An 18,199-nucleotide genomic window follows, 5' to 3' on the forward strand; every position below is an offset into this window, starting at 1 on the left:
GGGAACCGAGCTGGACTGACCTGATGCACTCTGGGAGCAGTGGGCGAGGCACATGACGTCACCGCGAGGCTCGCAGGGAGTTGTAGGCCCAGCTCGTACCAGAGCCCTAAGTACTTCGGGCCGAGCCGCCGCACAGGCACCTGGGAGTCGTAGGCGGCTCGGCCCAGAGCCTTCTGGGAGTCGTAGTCCTTGTACCCGCTTCCGCCTTTTCTCGAGCCTGGACCGTGCAGCGTGCGTTCTACTCAGGTGAGTGCCCCCTCTCGCGGCAGGCCGGTTCCGGCCCTTTGTCGCGCTGCCGAGCAGGAGTTGATGGTCTCCATATTTCTCTCCCACGCGTTCCGGTGGGCATCCCCGGAGAGATGGCACTCCTCTCCGTGATCCCTCAACGCTGGTCTCCCGGCGGCCCTCTAGGCGGGAGTGCCCTAAGCAGCCGGTACCCCTGGTGACCCGCTTTGGACTCTGCGGCCTGGTCTGACTCCTTTTTGTCCCCACCCCTAAACCTGGGCGCGGTGCGAGCGCATCCTCCTCTGTCCTGGTTACAACCTAGAGAGGTCAGGGCTGGTGTGGGGGGCGATCGGGCAGCCATAGGAGCCCAGAGGAGGCGCCAGACCCAGCCCAGGGTTCAGAAAAGACTTCCAGAGCAAAGGACCACAATCCACCATGCCCCAAAGAAATTCCAGATTCTCTGCCCCAAACCTACCCCTCTTGCAATATTTCCCCATTCTTCCCCATCCCCACCTCCTCCCCACTAAATGGTTCCACTGTTCTTCCAAGTGCTCAAGCCAAGACTTTGCACTTGTCCTGAGTCCTCTATTTCTCTCATCCACCGCCCTCTCCCAACCAAGCCTTGTGTGAGTCCCATCTGCTCTATCTCCAGAAGAGATCCAGCATCTGACCACTCCTCTCCAGTCCCATTCCACTACCTCCACTCTGCTCTGAGTCACCATTATTGCTCACCCGGATCATTGCAGGAGCCTCCTCACGGGTCTGCCTGTGTCTGCCCTTTCCACTCCCCACCCTCTATTCATATCCAGCAGCTCGAAGGATCCTGTTAAAATAGAAGTCAGATCCTGTCATTCCACAGTCCAGTGGCTCCCATCTCATTCAAAATAAAGTCCAAGCCCCTCATTCTGCCAACCTCCAAGTCCCGACCTTCTTCGGTCTTCAGTCACAACATACTTTCCAACCAAGTGAACACTGCCAGGCCCTGCCCTTCAGGTCCTTTGCATTTGCTATTAACTCGGTCTGGAACATTCTTCCCACCTTGATCTAATGTCTGGCTCCTTCCCGTCCTTCTGGCCTCAACTCAGAAGATAATTCCCTCATACTACTACTCATATTTGTAAAGTATCTTGGTTATTTACTTACTTATCCATCGGGTGGCTCCTCCACTTAGAATTCAGTGCCTGCAACCTTTCCAGTTTTGTTCCAGTGCCTGGCTTACCTTCGGTACATAGGAGGCACTGAGTGGGTATTTGTTGAACGAACGAATGAATGAATGAAAGCTTAAGCTGGGACTTGAGGATGTCAGACCTGCACAGTGCTGGGGGAAGAATGCTCCGGACAATGGGTTTACTCTGGGCGCTATCCAGGCAGCCTCCCCAGAGGCAACGAGCCCTCAATCCGGAATCCACATGTAACCCACCTCCTCTCTCTCCCCGTCCAGGAGAAGCCTACCTCTCCTGCCCCGCTCGGACCCCGCGATGCCAGCTCCGCAGTGCGCCACCTGCCACAAGGCGCGCGCCGCCCTCCGCCGCCCGCGCTCGGGCCGCGCGCTGTGCGGCGCCTGCTTCTGCGCCGCCTTCGAGGCCGAGGTGCTGCACACGGTGGTCGCGGGCCGCCTGCTGCCGTCCGGGGCCGTGGTGGCCGTGGGCGCCTCGGGCGGCAAGGACTCCACGGTGCTGGCGCACGTGCTGCAGGTGCTGGCGCCGCGCCTGGGCATCTCGCTGCGCCTGGTGGCCGTGGACGAGGGCATCGGCGGCTACCGGGACGCGGCGCTGGCGGCCGTGCGGCGCCAGGCGGCGCGCTGGGAGCTCCCGCTCACCGTCGTGGCCTACGCAGACCTCTTCGGGGGCTGGACGATGGACGCCGTAGCCCGTAGCACGGCCGGCTCCGGCCGCAGCCGCGCCTGCTGCACCTTCTGCGGGGTGCTGCGGCGCCGGGCGCTGGAGGAGGGGGCGCGCCTCGTGGGAGCCACGCACATCGTGACGGGTGAGCGCAGGCGCGCAGCGGGACCGGCGGGATGGGGGTGGCAGGGAGCCAGGCGCATGCACGGGCGAGGGGGCGGGCCGTGAAAGGGGGCTGGGGCGCGTGCCCGAGAGATGGTGAAGGAGGCTCGGGGTGTGCCCTGGGTGGAGGGTCTCAGGGAGGAGCAGGTGTGCGTGCCCACTGAAGGCTCATGGACTTGGTACGTGCAGGCCTTCCGGATGGGCGTGGCAAGCTTCTGAGTCACTGCGGTCATCTTGGTCAGCACACTGGCGAGGGAGGGTGGAGGGGTACTCCCTAGGGGCTAGGGCTGTGGTTCTCTGCAGTTTTTTAAAAATTTAAACTTAAATTTTTATAGCAGTAACATTGGATTATAACATTATATAACTTTCAGATGTACATCATAATATATTTCAAATTCTGTGTAGATTTCATCATGTTCACCACCCAAAGACTGATTACAATCCATCACCACAAACATGTGTCTGCAATCACCCGTTCTCCCTCCTCCCTTCCCCCTTCCCCTCTGGTAACCACCAGTCCAATCTCTGTTGCTATGTGTTTGTTTGTCGTTGTTTTTATCTTCTACTTATGAGTAAGATCATATGGTATTTGACTTTCTCCCTCTGACTTATTTCACTCAGCATAATACCATCAAGGTCTATCCATGTTGTCACAAATGGGTGGATTTCATCATTTCTTATGGCTGAGTAGTATCCCGTTGTGTATATATACCACACCTTCTTTATCCATTGGTCCCTTGGTGGGCACCTAGATTGCTTCCAAGTCTTGGCTATTGTGAATAATGCTGCAATGAACATAGGGGTGCATGTGTCTGTATGCATTTGTGTTTTCAAGTTCTTTGGATAAATACCGAGCAGTGAGGTAGCTGGATCATATGGTAGATCTATTCTTAATTTTCTGAGGAAACTCCATACTGCTTTCCATAGTGGCTGCACCAGTTTGCACTCCAACCAGCAGTGTACAAGGGTTCCCTTCTCTCCACAGCCTCTCCAACACTGGTTATTTCCTGTCTTGTTAATTACAGCCATTCTGACTGGAGTGAGGTGATACCTCATTGTAGTTTTGATTTGCATTTCCCTGACAGCTAATGATGTTGAACATGTTTTCATGTACCTCTTGGCCATCATATGTCTTCTTTGGAGAAATCTCTGTTCAGATCTTTTGCCCGTTTTTTAATTGGGTTGTTGGGTTTTTTGTTGTTGAGATTGTTCCCTGCAGTACTAAGAAAATGACATTCTTTGTGTTCCCTCCACAAAAGAAGGGGTGTGAAAGGATATCCCCCATCAGAAACCATCGATAGTCTGAAATGCACGGTGTCTTTTAATTCCTTTTCTCTGTCGGCTTCTCCTCTCTGATAACTCTCTTACTCTGTCCCAACCGTTACTTCAACAAATAATTACTGACCATGTACTATGTACCAGACGCGAGCCACGTAGCCTCGAGCAGACGACCTAACCTCGGTTTCCTCTTCTGTGGAATGGGGATGTTAGTAATGTCTAGGTCCCGGCGTTGTTGGGAATTTGATGAGTTATGTGTGAAGCCCTCAGAGACTGGAAAACAGTAAACATTATACAAATGTTTGCCCTTATGATGATGATGCACAAGACAGACGTCTCTGCACCTGCCCATTTCTCACATACTTAATTATAACCCAAGTGCTACTAAGGAAAGTTACACAGATTTTGCGAGTTTGTAACAGGAGGACTTAGTGAAGGGAGAAAGGCGGGGATTGAGGAAGCGTCTCCTGAGTGAGCTGAGCCCTGAAGGCCACGTGGGTGACATGTGAAGGACGAATAGGGGATGGGAGAGGTGTTCTGCGCAGAGGAAACAGCTCATGCAAAGGCCCTGAGGAGGGGAAGCAGGGCCAGTTTTCGAAGCCCTAAGACGACCAATGTTTTGCTATTAGACTCAAGTATAAGATGATGATGCGGAATAGGTAGAGATTTAGCTTAAATTTTGTGGTGACCGTTGTGTAAATATTCCCTCACTTTCTCCCTGGTCTTTCTAAACACCGGGATCTGCATCCCCAGAGACACTTGTGTCAGCTCACTGGAGACTCTCCATTAAATGCCATCGTGACTCCTCCTGTGCAGTCTGAAGGACCCTCTTAACTGAGGCTGCAGAGATCTTTGTAGCTGAAGCACTTTTCTCACTAGGTGAAAGGGCGGCTAGCACAGGGCCTGGTTTGCAATAAGTGGGTGGAAACTGAGGGGACCCCGAAGCTGCTCCACGGAGCCTGTGTGTGTCCCCCTTCGTTTCTCGGTGTGTCCACCTTCAGCCTCCACCTGGCTGCCCCACGGCGCCCCGGGGTCTCCATGGCCCTGTCTCGCCCTCCCCGCCGTTCCCCACGCCCCCTCCCCACCTCCCTGGGTCCTGACTGCACCACGGGGACCCAGGTCTCCCAAGACCTGCACCCCTTGCGCTGGCCTGCTCCCTGTCTCTCTCTGGGTCCTGGCCGCCCCACAGTATTCGGAAGGAGGGGTCTCCGTGGCCGAGTCACCCACTCGGTGCACACCACTCGCCACGCCTCCTCCCCTTGCCCCCGGGTCTCCCCGACCAACAGCACCCACCTCCTCGCCCCCGCCTGACCTGCTCCCATCTCTCTCCCCACCCAGGCCACAACGCCGACGACATGGCGGAGACCGTGCTCATGAACTTCCTGCGGGGCGACGCGGCGCGGCTGGCCCGGGGCGGGGGCCTGGGCTCGCCGGGCGAGGGGGGCGCCCTGCCGCGCTGCCGCCCGCTGCAGCTGGCCTCGCAGAAGGAGGTGGTGCTGTACGCGCACTTCCGCCGCCTCGACTACTTCTCCGAGGAGTGCGTCTACGCGCCCGAGGCCTTCCGCGGCCACGCGCGCCACCTGCTCAAGCTGCTGGAGGCGGCGCGGCCGTCGGCGGTGCTGGACCTCGTGCACTCGGCCGAGCGCCTGGCGCTGGCCCCGGCCGCGCGGCCCCCGGCCCCCGGCGCCTGCTCCCGCTGCGGGGCGCTGGCCAGCCGCGCGCTCTGCCAGGCCTGCGCGCTCCTGGACGGCCTCAACCGCGGCCGGCCGCGCCTGGCCATCGGCAAGGGCCGCCGGGGGCTGGACGAGGCGGGGCCGCCGCGGGACGGGGAGCCGGAGCGGGCCCCTGCCCCGGACGCCGTGCCTGCCTTCTAGGGACTCGGGTTCTCGGCCGGGATGCGCCGCCCCGGAGCGCGGGGCTGCCTGTGAATGACACTGTGAATAAACTCGGTTACCTTCTCCCGCCGGGAGCTTCGGTTTGAGGTGGGGTGGGGGTGGGGGAGCGGGAGACAGAACGGGTGACCTGTGACCCTACAGAAGCTGGGGGCCTGGACTCCCGGGTCTAAGGGAGGAGGGGCTGGGGGCCCGGACCCCTGGGTCTGAGGGAGGAGAGGCCCAGGGCCTGGACTCCTGGGTCTGAGAGAGGAGGGGCTGGGTGCTGGACTCCTGGGTCTGAGGGAGGAGGGGCTGGTGGCCTGGACTCCTGGGTCTGAGGGAGGAGGGGCTGGGTGCTGGACTCCTGGGTCTGAGGGAGGAGGGGCTGGTGGCCTGGACTCCTGGGTCTGAGAGAGGAAGGGCCTGGGGACCTGAACTCCTGGGTCTCAGGGAGGAGGGGCTGTGGGCACGAACTCCCGAGTCTGAGGGAGGAGGGGGCTGGGGGCCCAGACTCCTGGGTCTCCGAGGCAGGTAGTGAACAGGTTTCCATTTCTGAGTCAGGGGCAATTCGGAGGCTGCTGCCCCGTTCCTCCGCTGGTTCTGGGCATGCGCAGACAGCCCCAACCCACCCCGAGCATCTACCATGTGGATGCTCAGACCAGATGGGCCCTCGTCATGTGCAGTAATCGTGGTGCTTCTCTTCCAGGGCTGCGCATCCTGCGGGCGCTGCGCCGTCTTATTTCATCGCACCGTGATCTCTTTGGTTGTAGCCTGAGACCCCGGTAATTGGCCTGAGTCACCTAGCTGGAGAGGGACCGAACTGGGGTCTCACACCCAGGTCTGCCTGTGTCTTCAAGACTCTGGAATCGTGTCCCAGCCTCACCTGAATCTCCTCCAGTGTCTCTGTGTGATGGGTGAGGGGCAGCTGGGTGGGCTCCCCACACCTCAGATTCTGGAGGCCGAGCTAGGTGAGTCTGGGTCGGTGACTAAGCTCTCTGGTCTTCCGTTTCCTCCTCTGAAAATGGAATCAAAGCCCCCCATCAAAGCAGTCTCTTGAGGATTTGATAACGCGCTCAATAAATGGTGGCCGACTGGGTTGTCATGCTAAGGTTTGGCCACCAGGGGGCTCTGGGTTTCAGAGTTGCTGTCCTGCCAGTCCAGACAGGTGTAGGGCCCAGAAGCTTCTAGCTTGACCCCTGGGGAAACTTGTCTTCTCAGTCCCACCTCCAAGCTTTGCTGGGCTGGTGGCTTGTCAGGAATGCCCTGCGGTCCCATCTTCCTGCTCAAATCCTCCAGGGTCCTCCTAGAAGCCTCACTGATTCTCTCCACCCACTCCACCTATCCCAGGACAAAGGACTCTCCCAAACCCCAGCCCTGGGTCATGCCCTCCTGTGTGGCCATCCACACTCTTCTGGGCCGTGTTCTCCCTAATAGGACTGAGCTTTGAGGCCAGAGACCAGATCTCCCTCCCTACCAGATAACACAGCATCACTCATTCATTTATTGAGCCCCTAATGTGTGCAGGGCCTTTCCAGACATTGGTGGGGGGAAAAAAAAGACAAAACCTCTCATTCATGGAGCGTACAGTCTTCTGGGAGAGAGGCAGTAGATGAGGAAATATATAATATGAGGTCTGATGATGAGTGCTGTAAATAAAGCAACCTAAGGGGAAAGGCTGTGAAGAGGTGCTGTTTTAGTTTGGGGGGTCAGGGCAGAAGGTAACTTTTGGACACAGACCAAAACAAAGCAAGGGAGATTTCTAACCATGTTGGAGTATCTCATGTCAGAACAACATTGCCACTGAGAGCAACTGGGAAAACAAAAAAATACAAATAGACACACAAAATCTATTTGAAGATATCAAAGAGCTACCAAGGCTGGATTCCAGGAAGAAGAGAAGCTCATTACACTGAGGGGGCCAGAAGGTTAAGGAAGTGAGTGGAAAGCAGAGGCTAAGAGGCTGGGACTCTGAGCTGAGTGAGCTTTCAGCAGTGTCATGGCGCTGGAGATGAAAATGGAGACTGGGGCTCCCAAGGCAGGCAGGACTTGAGGAGCCAAAATCCGGGGGAGAAGGGAAGAGCATAAGGTGAGCCCAACCTTGCGTTCATATTTTCTCCTGGGCAGTCTCATGGAACAGGGTAAACAAAATTTGAAATTCAGGGTCTCCTAAGAAGGAGAGATCCAGTAAACACGTCAGTTAGGACCCAAGTAGGACTATAAATTAGAAGTAAGGGTCCCCTGTGATGCAGGGTCGGTGAGCCAAGGAGTCGAAAGAAAGATTTCTTGGACTCTCAAGATCTGGCAGTAGCTCTCTTTTATTTAGAGAATAGTGTGGAATAGCATGGGGACAGGACCCATGGGCAGTCAGGCTGCTGCGTGGGGACAGGGCCCACGGGCAGGAGGAGCTGCTGCTGCCCCCGCTACTGCTTCAAACATGGGTGGAGAGTAAGGCTAAATTTAAGGCATAGGTATGTGAGCCATCTCTTTACAAGACAAAGGAAAGAACATGTAAAAAAGTTGAAATGGTATCAGTGCAGGTGGGGTCTGGCCATTGGGTGGTCCCACAACTTTTAGATAAGAATCAAATCGGATTAAGTAAAGGCCAGAAGCCACCATCCTAAATCAGTTACATGAGATTGCCAGACAGTAACCAACTTAAGTTCTTGCCTTTGGCATTGATTAAGAGTTTCCAGAGATAAGGCCATCCCCCCTTCCTCCTGGTGTAGAGGGGGAGGCATGGAGATTTCCTTCACAAATGCAAATGTCTCTCCAAGGGCAAGCAAACTCTGCTCCTCGGAGCCTGCTTCTCATCTGCAGTTTTAAAATTAACCACCCTAAAATAATCCTCATCACCTGGAAGTAGACCCGCCACAAAAAGACCAGACCCAGCTTCACACTCACTCAGTCCCAGACTGGATTAAGAAGACTCCTACACCATCTGCTTCCGGAAGATAAAAGCAAGGTCGCCCTCGTCACACAAGCCTATTTACATTTAAATTGATTAACATTCAATTGAAAACTCAGTTCCTCTGTCACACTAAACACATTTCAAGCACTCCAGAGCCACATGTGGCCAGTGGCTACAGGATTAAACAGCACAGATACAGAACGTTTTCATCATCACAGAAAATTCCATTGTGTCGTGCTGTTCTAGACTGTTCTAGAATCCGGAAGTGCTGTTTTAGAATCCAGAGGAAAAACATTCTCAGCCACAGCCTCAGAAAACCTGGACAATTTTTCATACAAAATACCTGACAGTCAATAAAAAATTTACAAGCATGCCAGGAGATAGGACGAAATGATAGAACACCAAGCCAAAAACAGAGCATAGACATCACAGGTGATCCAGACGTCGGAGTTTCAGGCGTGGACTTTGTCATCAACATGTTCAAGAAAATACATGCCAAAATAGAGAATTTCACTGTCAAATTGGAATACATTAAAAAAGATCCAGGCAGGATGGAATAACTGCTACCAGACGTACCCTCCTGCTGCAAAAAACTATCAAATTAGACATAATATGTGAGGCAATTCGCTCTGCCTTGCTCCACATACAGTTCATTCTTCCAAATTCCAGCCCTGGTGACCAATACCAGCCTCAAGTCCACCACTGCCCACTTGGCTGTGTGCCCACAGAGGCAATGACTACATAGGGGTAACAGCTTCCCATATCGCTTTCTGTGAGCTCCCATTTTGAGGCTCCCATGTTGGTGCCTGGACATCTTGGCTTTTCACATTTCCCTGTAAGCTCTATCATGTCCACCTGCACCTGTGTTTCAGGTGAACTGCTCAGTGATGCTCTCTCCTGTCCCCCCCCCCCCCCCCCCCGCCCCAGACCATCACTTCCCAGCTCCTCTCACATTGTGTAAGGTCTAGATCCCCTAATAAATCCCTTATTCTCATAATTCCTTCAGTGGCTGTTTCCCTAGCCACCCGCTGTGTGATACACCTCTGATAAATTTTAGAGATGATTTTAGACTCTGGGTCATATTCTTTTCCTCCAGAGCACATTTACTCTTGCCTGTAGCAGGTGCATCACTTCAATCTGATCAGAGATTGAGGGAATCCAAAACCAAGCTTCAATCCTTAAGGGGTCTCATCTATTTCCAGTCCACCCTCCTCTTCAGGATGCCAACCACAAGACTGCAATGTTTACCAGGGCCCCTCCTCCATGGCAAGCCCTCAAGTACATCTTTTTTTTCTGCCTTTTCTCCCCAAAGCCTCTCCAGTATGTAATTGTATATTTTAGTTGTGGGTCCTTCTAGTTGTGGCATAATTCAACTACATCTTTTATCCTTCTAGCCCCATGAGACTCGTGTACGTTCTACCCAGCTTCTCAGTGACTGCTCAGAACCAGCACTCTATTTGAGGAAAATAATGGCTCCAAATACTTGGTTCATCTCTTTTCACTTCCAGCTTCTTCCATCTTCACTGTGCAAATTTTCTCTCTGTTGACCCCAAACATTTAAAATATTTTATCCAGCTTTTCTAGTTTTTTTTCTTTTCCAATAGGAAGGTTGGTTTGAAATAACCTGCCAAGCCACTGTCAGAATTGTGTCACCTGAACTAGAGAATTTGCTGAACCTTCCTGCATGCCCTGAGCCCCTCCACCCCTAAGGTTCTAGGATGCCATCCCCTGAGGGGCTCCCCCACAGGCCTTATTTCTCCCGGGACCAGCTAACCTGCTCCCAACTCATGAGCCACACCATAAGATTATTTGCTCTGTGGCCTCACCACTCTGAGTCTAGTCACCCAATAGATGAGTTGAGAGTTGCCATGCCCTCCCTGTTCTGGGCTGCACCCACTGCATCCCCCATGTCCCCACACACCACACCCCCCCCGCATGTCCTCATTTAAAGCCAGCCGCAGCTAGTACCTGTCATGCTCACAAAGAGCTTGGGTGTCCCTGTGCCTCACATCCGGTCACCTTTCATGTTTGGCAAGGAATTGCTGGTCTGGAGGTCTCAGAGGAGGTAGATTTGCCCTGGCCCTCTTCTTACACATTTTAGACTCTGTCATGTGTGGTCACTGGAGCATCCAGGTGAGGATGGCTCCTTCCCAGAACCAGCAGCCATGGACTGGATCTAATTCCGCCTGGGAATCCTGGAGTGGAGAAGATGCAAGGATGCACTGACCCTTCTGCATCATCACAACCATAGCGTGCGTGTTGGGGGAGAGGGTGTCCCAGAGTGACCCCTTGCCAGTAAAAGTTGGTGGGTATCCTAACCCCTCACCAGGCCCTGGCATAGGGAGGTCAGGATCTCCTTGTGCTCAGACTCCAGGGTCCCCAGGATGCGGATGTCAGGTATCTGAGTCAACACTGGGGAGGAAGGGAAGAGACCTGGAGCTCAGAGAAGTAGGATATCAGGAGGACCGTTCATGCTTTCCTTCAACCTAACCCTCTGTGGAGGCTCCTACCCTACAGATCACGTTCAGAGGTTGTGTTTTCTATTCATTACAGTATCTCCCAAGAAGCCTTCTCCTCCCAAAGGAACAATGTCTGGCTCTCCTCCATCCTGGCATCTCTGTTTCTCAGGGAGCAATTGTAGGTGGAGGTCTCCAAGGAGGTGGCATTGGTCCCAGGTCCTTGGTCCTCTCCTGCAACTTTTCACCTGGCCTGTTTGTGGGCGTAGGAGGATCATGGTATATGTTGTCCCCTGCCATAAATCAGAAGACATAGACTATTCTAGAGTAAATTCATAAATTTCAGGATGAGAGGAGGTCAGAGCCCGAGGATATGCAGGCGCTTTGCCCTACACCATGTCCCCAATTCTCATACCTGCAGCTCCTACCCTGCATGCTTCTCCAAGTTGTACCCCCAAATGGAGACTGAGGACCCTCCATGAGGTCACATTTCCTGCAGCCATCTGACCCCTCCACACTCAAAGCAGGAGCAGCAGCAGCAGCTTGGGCTTGTGGGGAGCAAGTCTGGGACCCCTGACTTGACCAGATCCGTCCCTTCTATCTGGAGATCCGGGGAAGCTGCAGAAAAAGCAGGCATCTAGGGGCTCTTTCTGGATTGGGCTATCCCCAAATCCTCCCTCTGTTAGAAGCTCCCCTTTTCCCCAGTGACTATCAGGGAAGTGAAGGCTGAGCTCTTCACTAGTGATAACCTGTCAAGATGGCCCCCTCCATACTCCTCCCCACTCACGTTGCTTCCTCTAATTGTGCATCCCCACCTCCTTCAGAAAATGGTTGAAGTGTGGTCTCTCTGCTCACTTAGAATTCCTGCAGCATCTCTCAGAGGAGGAGACTATAGGGGCCAGGACCAACCTGAAATTGAATCCTCTCTCGATTTTGGCCCTCAGCCCAGGCATGGTCACATAAGAAGCCTCAAGAAAGGATGGCTGAACTCATACTCATCTGCAAGGGCCCCCTTAAGGTCAGGGTTTGAAACTGCGAACTGAGGCCCTGGCTCCAGCCCCAGACTTTGGTGTGATGTTTGTGGATTTCTGGTGTCAATTTGAAGTGAGAAAGACCCTAGGACTTGTGTGTCTTGAGAAACCTCAGCCCACCTTCAGGTTTCTCATGAGCTCTGCACATCTTCAGAATGAGTTCAAACTTCTAAACAGTTCCTCCAGCCCCACAAGACCTCTCCTCTTTATGGTACCTATTGAATCTCCATCTCCTTACTCTACCACCATTTTTCCCTGACTTTTCCTGGCTTTCTCTGCCCTTCATGACAACTCTTTCCAAGCTGTGGTCCACTGAGGCCACAGGATCCTTTCCCCGATTTGAATATTTAACCTTCATGTAGAACGAAATAAAACTGAGGACTTATTTCTGTGACCCATCGGCTCCAAATGCATCATCTCAACTAGACTTCTGATATTTCATTCTTTCTTTTGAGCTGAATCAGGACTTGGCATAGCATCAGGCAGAGAAAAGAATGACAAATCATGTTCTCTGTCGTCCAGAGCTCCATGACAGTACAAAGAAGGGATTAAAAGCAAGAGCAAAATATCGACTCACTGGAAAGTGAGGGGGAAAAGGAGAGGAGTCTGGACACAAAGAAGGTTTTCTGGAGGAGGCGAGGGTAGAGCCGGCCTTGAGAGGCAAGAAACCCAGCGGCCTGTGTAATGCATTGTCTTTCCAAAGCTAAGTCCCAACTTCTCTAGGATGAGGGGATGTTCAGGAGGAGACTGAGGAGGAGCTTGGCTGCCCCATGACCAGCACCTCTCTCCTGAAGGAGAAAATGTCACTGGCCACATTCTCCGTGCTTGTCACATCAGGATGAGAAAAGGCTCTGTCCCCAGGGGGCGCTCCATCCCTCATGCTTGACCCCGGAAGCGCACCCCGAATGGTGGGCGCTGTCCATGGTTCTGAGCATAGCTGGTCTCGGGAAACTCCCTCCTCTGCCATGGACCTCTATTCACAGGCATGAGGTCCTGAGCCTTGGGCCAGCAGGGCACCTAAGTTGGAGGGGCTTCGGAAAGGCCAGATCCCTCTTGGGAAGGAGGAGTCAGAGGAAGGGGTGGGAGCAGGCTGGGCTCATCTCTCTACTTTTCCTCTCACCTCTCATATTGCCTTAACATTCTTCTAAACTTGTGCCAGCCTCGCTAAGGAACAAAGAATAACAAGGTATTTTCAGAGGTTCCAGGTTATGCTGATGCTGCCGGCCCTTGGACCACACTTTGAGTAGCAAGTCTGTGCCTGGATTTCCCGGCAGATAAAGGGTTAGGAAAGAGATGAATGTTCGCTGAAGTTCCCTGGGTGCCAGACGCAGGGCTGTGCCTTTTTGTATATATTGTCCCATTTAATTCTCACAACCGATCTGAGACAGAGCTGGTTAACAATTCTCATCTGGCAGAGAGGGAAACTGAGACTTGTGTGGTAAATGACCTTCACAGGGTCTCACATCTTTGATGCACATTTTGGGGCTGGGATTTTAACCCACACACCTGACGCCATAAAGAGTGCCCCTGAACCAACTCCACACTGGCCTCAGAAGAGCAGATGATACACACTGAGGAAGAGGTTTATTTAAAAGGGATAGAGAGCATCAGGCAATAGTCCAGGGCTGATGGTGGCAGCAGAGAGCAGAAGGAGAGGCACCACCCTCCCCGCTCCACAGGAGGCGAACTCTACAGGGATCAAGGTCACATCTCAAGGGACCAGCCACCAACACCATCTTTCAACTAGTTCGGGAACCTCTGCTGCTGGTGGACATGCAACATGCTCACTATGAGTGAAGGAGTGGATTCTACTTAGCATTTGCCACTGGAATGTCCCTAAAAGTGGAAGTTTCCCATTGAACTTTATGTGTCTTAGGGGAGCTAGTCAGGCCACCACTAAGAATTAAGATCTCACTGTGACCTAAAGAAAGGGTGGTTTCTGGAGACCAGCTATGGAGAAAAGGGGACTGGGGAAGAAGCTGGACATAAGTGGGGAAGAATATACAGAGACTGGTAATAACGACAAGAAGAAATATTGGTCCAATGTATTTACTGCCCACTGCCAGCTGACACTGTTAGCTGTTTCCACGTTGCATATTTTCCCACTGGACCTCACAATATAAGAATTCGCCTTATGAAATTAACTATATTTGGGGGTAGGCTAAGCTGCTTGAAACATTCATAAATAAATATTGAGCATTTATCTTGGCTGTGCACTGTGTTAGGTGCAAGAGATTCAAAAGTGAACAGAGCAGATTCAACATTAACTTCATCGTGAACCAGGACATTCTGTGGAGCCTCTGTTTTCTTATCTGTGTAATGGAGCAGGACGCCATTGCCTTCAGGAGCTTTTAGGGCTGTTGTGAGGCTGGGGAGGGGCTTTGGGGGACCTGAACTGCCCCACTTCTGCCAGGACTAACTTCCCTGCAGCATTTGCTCAACCCTAGCCATACCTCCCTCCCAAGTTCAGGACAAGGCAGGCCCCTGGCCTTTACTCAGACGGTCCTTCCAACTGCCATGCCCCTCCCCTGCTTCCTCATAACCCAATAACCTCTCCTTGGTCTGATACCTTGAAGATATACCTCCTTCTAGTCTGCCATCTATTAACTTTGTCTGAAGTGTCCTTTACCACAATATTTTCAACGTTGGTATTGTCAAATCCATCAAGATTTTTGGCCAGAAGGCTGAGTTTTTATTACCTTTTGATCATCACCTCTTAATAACATTATTCTTTCTTGAAATTTTTCCACAAAGGTGGCCATCAGAACGTAAGACACTTCCTAGCTTGAAATATATTTACGTATATTGGTTATAAAAATATCTTTATAGTTGACATTGTGTAAACTATAGATATTTATAGTTTATATTATATAAATATATAATATGTTTAAATATAATTAATGTATAATATATATTATATTTCTATAATATAAATATAGTTATAAATATATAATATATTATAAATACATGATATATAGCTTATATTATATAAATATATATTTATAGTTTACACTGTGTGGTCATCTCTCAGGTCAAGAACTAGAACTTGAAGGCTCCCCAGGAATCTCAGAGTCTCCCTCTGTTTTCCATCCTGTCCAAGCCTCTCATGGTTACCACTGTATTAACATTCGGGGCCATCTTTTTTCCCCTACCTTTGCCTATAAGCATAACACCTGCGTGTCTATTCTTACACAACATGTTTGCTTTAGAACTTCACGCAAATGGAATAATGTAGTTACATATATTTTGGATGACCTTAATAGAACCATGCCAGCTTTCTTTTCATTAATGTTGGCATAGTATATAATTTTGTCACCTTAATTTCGTCTCCTTTTGTCCATCTCTATCCTTACAATTTAGATGCATATATTATAAGGTGCATATGGATGGAATATTATTCCAAGCCAGCTCTCTGTTTTTAATTGAAGCATTTATCCCGTTATATTCAATGTAAGTAACCCACATTATATTTTATTTTCTATATGTGCCACCAATTCCACATTAATTTATCTCTCCATTTTTGTCTTCTTTTGATTTACTAAGTTTTTTTTACAGTACACTTTTAATGACTTCTAGTTTATACGTTATACATTCTAACTCTATTCTTGTAGTCATTGCCATAAAAATTACTGCACATATAATTAACTTATCAAAGATTTTAGTAAGTGAAAACTTCTCTCTCTTCCTAGATAGTATGTTGATGTTAAGAAATGTAAAATACACTTGTCTTCCCCCACACACTTGGGACTTAGCTGTTATTATTGTCAGGAGTTTTATTTTATTTGTTTATTTATTTTTTTGAGGAAGATTAGCCCTGAGCTAACTGCTGCGAATCCTCCTCCTTTTGCTGAGGAAGACTGGCCCTGAGCTAACATCCGTGCCCATCTTCCTCCACTTTATATGTGGGACACCTACCACAGCATGGCGTGCCAAGCAGTGCCATGTCCACACCCAGGATCCGAACTGGTGAACCCCGGGTCACCAAAGCAGAACGTGGGCACTTAACCGCTGTGCCACTGTGCTGGCCCCTATTGTCAGGAATTTTAAAACTATCTTTTATTTTTATTCTATAGGTAATGAACTCCACCATTTATTTGTTCTAAAAGATTTGTATTGCTTCCTCATTTTTTAATGCTTTCTACCAAGTATAGATTATATAAAGTGATATTTAAAGATAGTATTTGCTTTCTTCTGCTCTCCATGGTTGCTACTGAGAATTCAGTCAATTAAACTGCTCCTCTTTTGAAGATGATCTGTCTTTTTCCTCTGGTTTGGGTTCTTTTGGTTTTCTTTGACTCACTGTTACACTGATACTGTTACCAAACCAGGCCTGTTTTGCCCACCACACAGTAAGCCAATCACTGAGATGATGAGTTTTGCAGAAGAGAAAGGGTTTATTCACAAGGCAGCCAGTGAGGAGATGGGACAACAATTCTCAAATCCGACTCCCCAAAAATGGGGATTAGGGATATTTATGGGATAAAGGGGCAAGGTGGTCTAAAGTATGGGGGCAGATGATTGGAGGGCTGGAAAAGTGAGGTATTCAATAATCTGTGCAAACATAGTCAAGATTCATAAGATGCATGTTCACAAAATGGCAGTCTTTGCATGATCTGAGGGTGGAGTTTTCGGCCCCCCCCGATGTCAAAAGGTCACTTATTGGACATTCACGCAAGCCCAGTTGATGGGTCGCTGGTCTCAACCAACTTAAACTGAACAAGAAGTCGACTCTCAGTTCCTGAAGAACAGCTTAAGCACCGTGATCATGGTGACCCGAACATCAGACATGTTATCTATCAGGAAACTATGGGAGTCTGATAATATATTGCTTATCTACATGACTTTTAAGAACAAGCAGCACAACTAAGAATGGGCTGTGGGGGGAAATGACGAAAGCCTCAATTGATAATTGCCTGCAGAAAAAACTTTAGTTACTAATCAGAATTGGCCACTACAAAATGTGTCTGTGGGGCTGGCCCCATGGCTGAGCGGTTAAGTTCCCGCACTTGGCTTTGGCGGCCCAGGGTTTCATCAGTTTGGATCCTGGGCATGGACGTGGCACCACTCATCAGGCCGTGCTGAGGTGTTGTCCCATGTAGCACAACCAGAAGGACCCACAACCAGAGTATAGAACTTTGTACTGAGGAGGCTTCAGGGAGAAGAGGAAGGAAAAAAAGGAAGATTGGCAACAGATGTTAGCTCAGGCGCCAATAATAATAATAATAATAATAAATAGTGTCTCTTTGGCTTATTTTTAAGGACAAAAGACTCTGAAAGAAACTTTGACCTTCCCTCTAACGACCTAAAAGAGTTTGAGATAGAAAGCCAGTTCCAGGAAGGAACTAATACCACAAGATAACTACAGTTTAATATAAACTAGGTGTGATAGACAAGGACGAACCTAACAAAGTCCCTTTCATCTCTCATGGTCTTTGAAAGGCATGGTCAACATTTGCTTACCACAAATTTGCTTTTCCATCTCCATGTGAATTGCCTTCCTCCCCTTTGAAGTCCCAAACCACTGCCCCCAACATCCTCCTTTGTCTCCAGCTGAAGATGGTATTTAAGGTGGCTTTGGCCATTCTGGCGAGTTACTCAGTTTTCCTGGGTTTCTCCCATGTATACATGTTACTACACTTTGTTGGATTTTCTCCTATTATTCTGTCTCATGTCAATTTAATTATTAGACCAGCCAGAAGGACCTAGAGGGTAAAGGAATAGTTCTTCCTTCCCTACACTAGCTATCTAATCATTAATGGCTATCTGGCCACCAGTTTCGATACAAACTCAGTGTGGAAGTAATCTCCTAGGAAACTTCCCACCTTAGGCAGAGCCAGTGTCTTGACTTCCATTTCCAGGACTTGCAAGGCCACCCAACCAAAACTCACATGTTGAGTATGGGCAAATGCCACTGGGAATTTTGGTATTTGGCTTAGATATCCTGCCTTATTCTCTGGGTTCAAACTTGTCCCCAAATTCTGGCCTGGTAAGTTCCCATTTTCTTTTCAGGTATTCTATACTTTTAAAGTAAGGGATTTTTTTTTTCCTTTTCATCTTTTCCAAAGGATTTTGTTATTTTCAGCAGGAGGCTTGATCAGAATAATCTAACCTGTCATTACTGAAACCAGAGTCACAACTCAACTCCTTATGGTGCTGAAAATGGGGTTTGGGTAGTGGATGTCGGGAATCAATGTCCTCCTGGTTCCATGCTGGAACTGTCCACTTCTTTCCTCGTGGCCACTTTCTAAAGTTTAGCAAATAATTGATCCAGGTTTGGGTGCTTGTTTTGTGTTGCTGGGGGCACTCACCTGGGCCTGTTTTATTTGAGATGAGCCCCAAAAACATTTCCCTGACTGGAGCCAAGGTTGTGGCTGGACCAGCCCTTGTGGTTGTTTTTATGATTGCAGAACACGCTTCAGCAGCA

The 18,199-nt window shown here is 50.3% G+C and overlaps 1 protein-coding gene across 3 annotated transcripts; it reads left to right on the forward strand.

Moving 5' to 3' along the window:
* The first annotated feature begins 37 nt into the window (after positions 1–37).
* LOC139073545 (cytoplasmic tRNA 2-thiolation protein 1-like) lies at positions 38–5,464 on the forward strand. Of its 3 annotated transcripts, none has more exons than XM_070558428.1 (3): positions 38–246; positions 1,667–2,211; positions 4,845–5,464. In XM_070558428.1, the coding sequence occupies exons 1-3, from the start codon at positions 53–55 to the stop codon at positions 5,378–5,380; spliced, it is 1,275 nt and encodes a 424-aa protein (XP_070414529.1). In that variant the 5' UTR covers positions 38–52; the 3' UTR covers positions 5,381–5,464. The 3 variants fall into 3 exon arrangements, with proteins under 3 accessions (XP_070414529.1, XP_070414530.1, XP_070414531.1); XM_070558429.1 differs by lacking the exon at positions 38–246 and adding an exon at positions 271–341; XM_070558430.1 differs by lacking the exon at positions 38–246 and adding an exon at positions 338–469.
* Positions 5,465–18,199: the final 12,735 nt, after the last annotated feature.

This window comes from Equus przewalskii, chromosome 9 (genome assembly GCF_037783145.1).
Source record: "Equus przewalskii isolate Varuska chromosome 9, EquPr2, whole genome shotgun sequence".
NCBI lineage: Eukaryota > Metazoa > Chordata > Mammalia > Perissodactyla > Equidae > Equus > Equus przewalskii.

What these genes read in the sequence shown, in the direction of transcription:
- LOC139073545 (XM_070558428.1), top strand. Translation starts at nt 53, where the DNA reads ATGACGTCACCGCGAGGCTCGCAGGGAGTTGTAGGCCCAGCTCGTACC. An exon ending in GCAGCGTGCGTTCTACTCAG is followed by an intron (nt 247 to 1,666) that starts GTGAGTGCCCCC and finishes CTCCCCGTCCAG; the next exon opens with GAGAAGCCTACCTCTCCTGC. An exon ending in AGCCACGCACATCGTGACGG is followed by an intron (nt 2,212 to 4,844) that starts GTGAGCGCAGGC and finishes CTCCCCACCCAG; the next exon opens with GCCACAACGCCGACGACATG.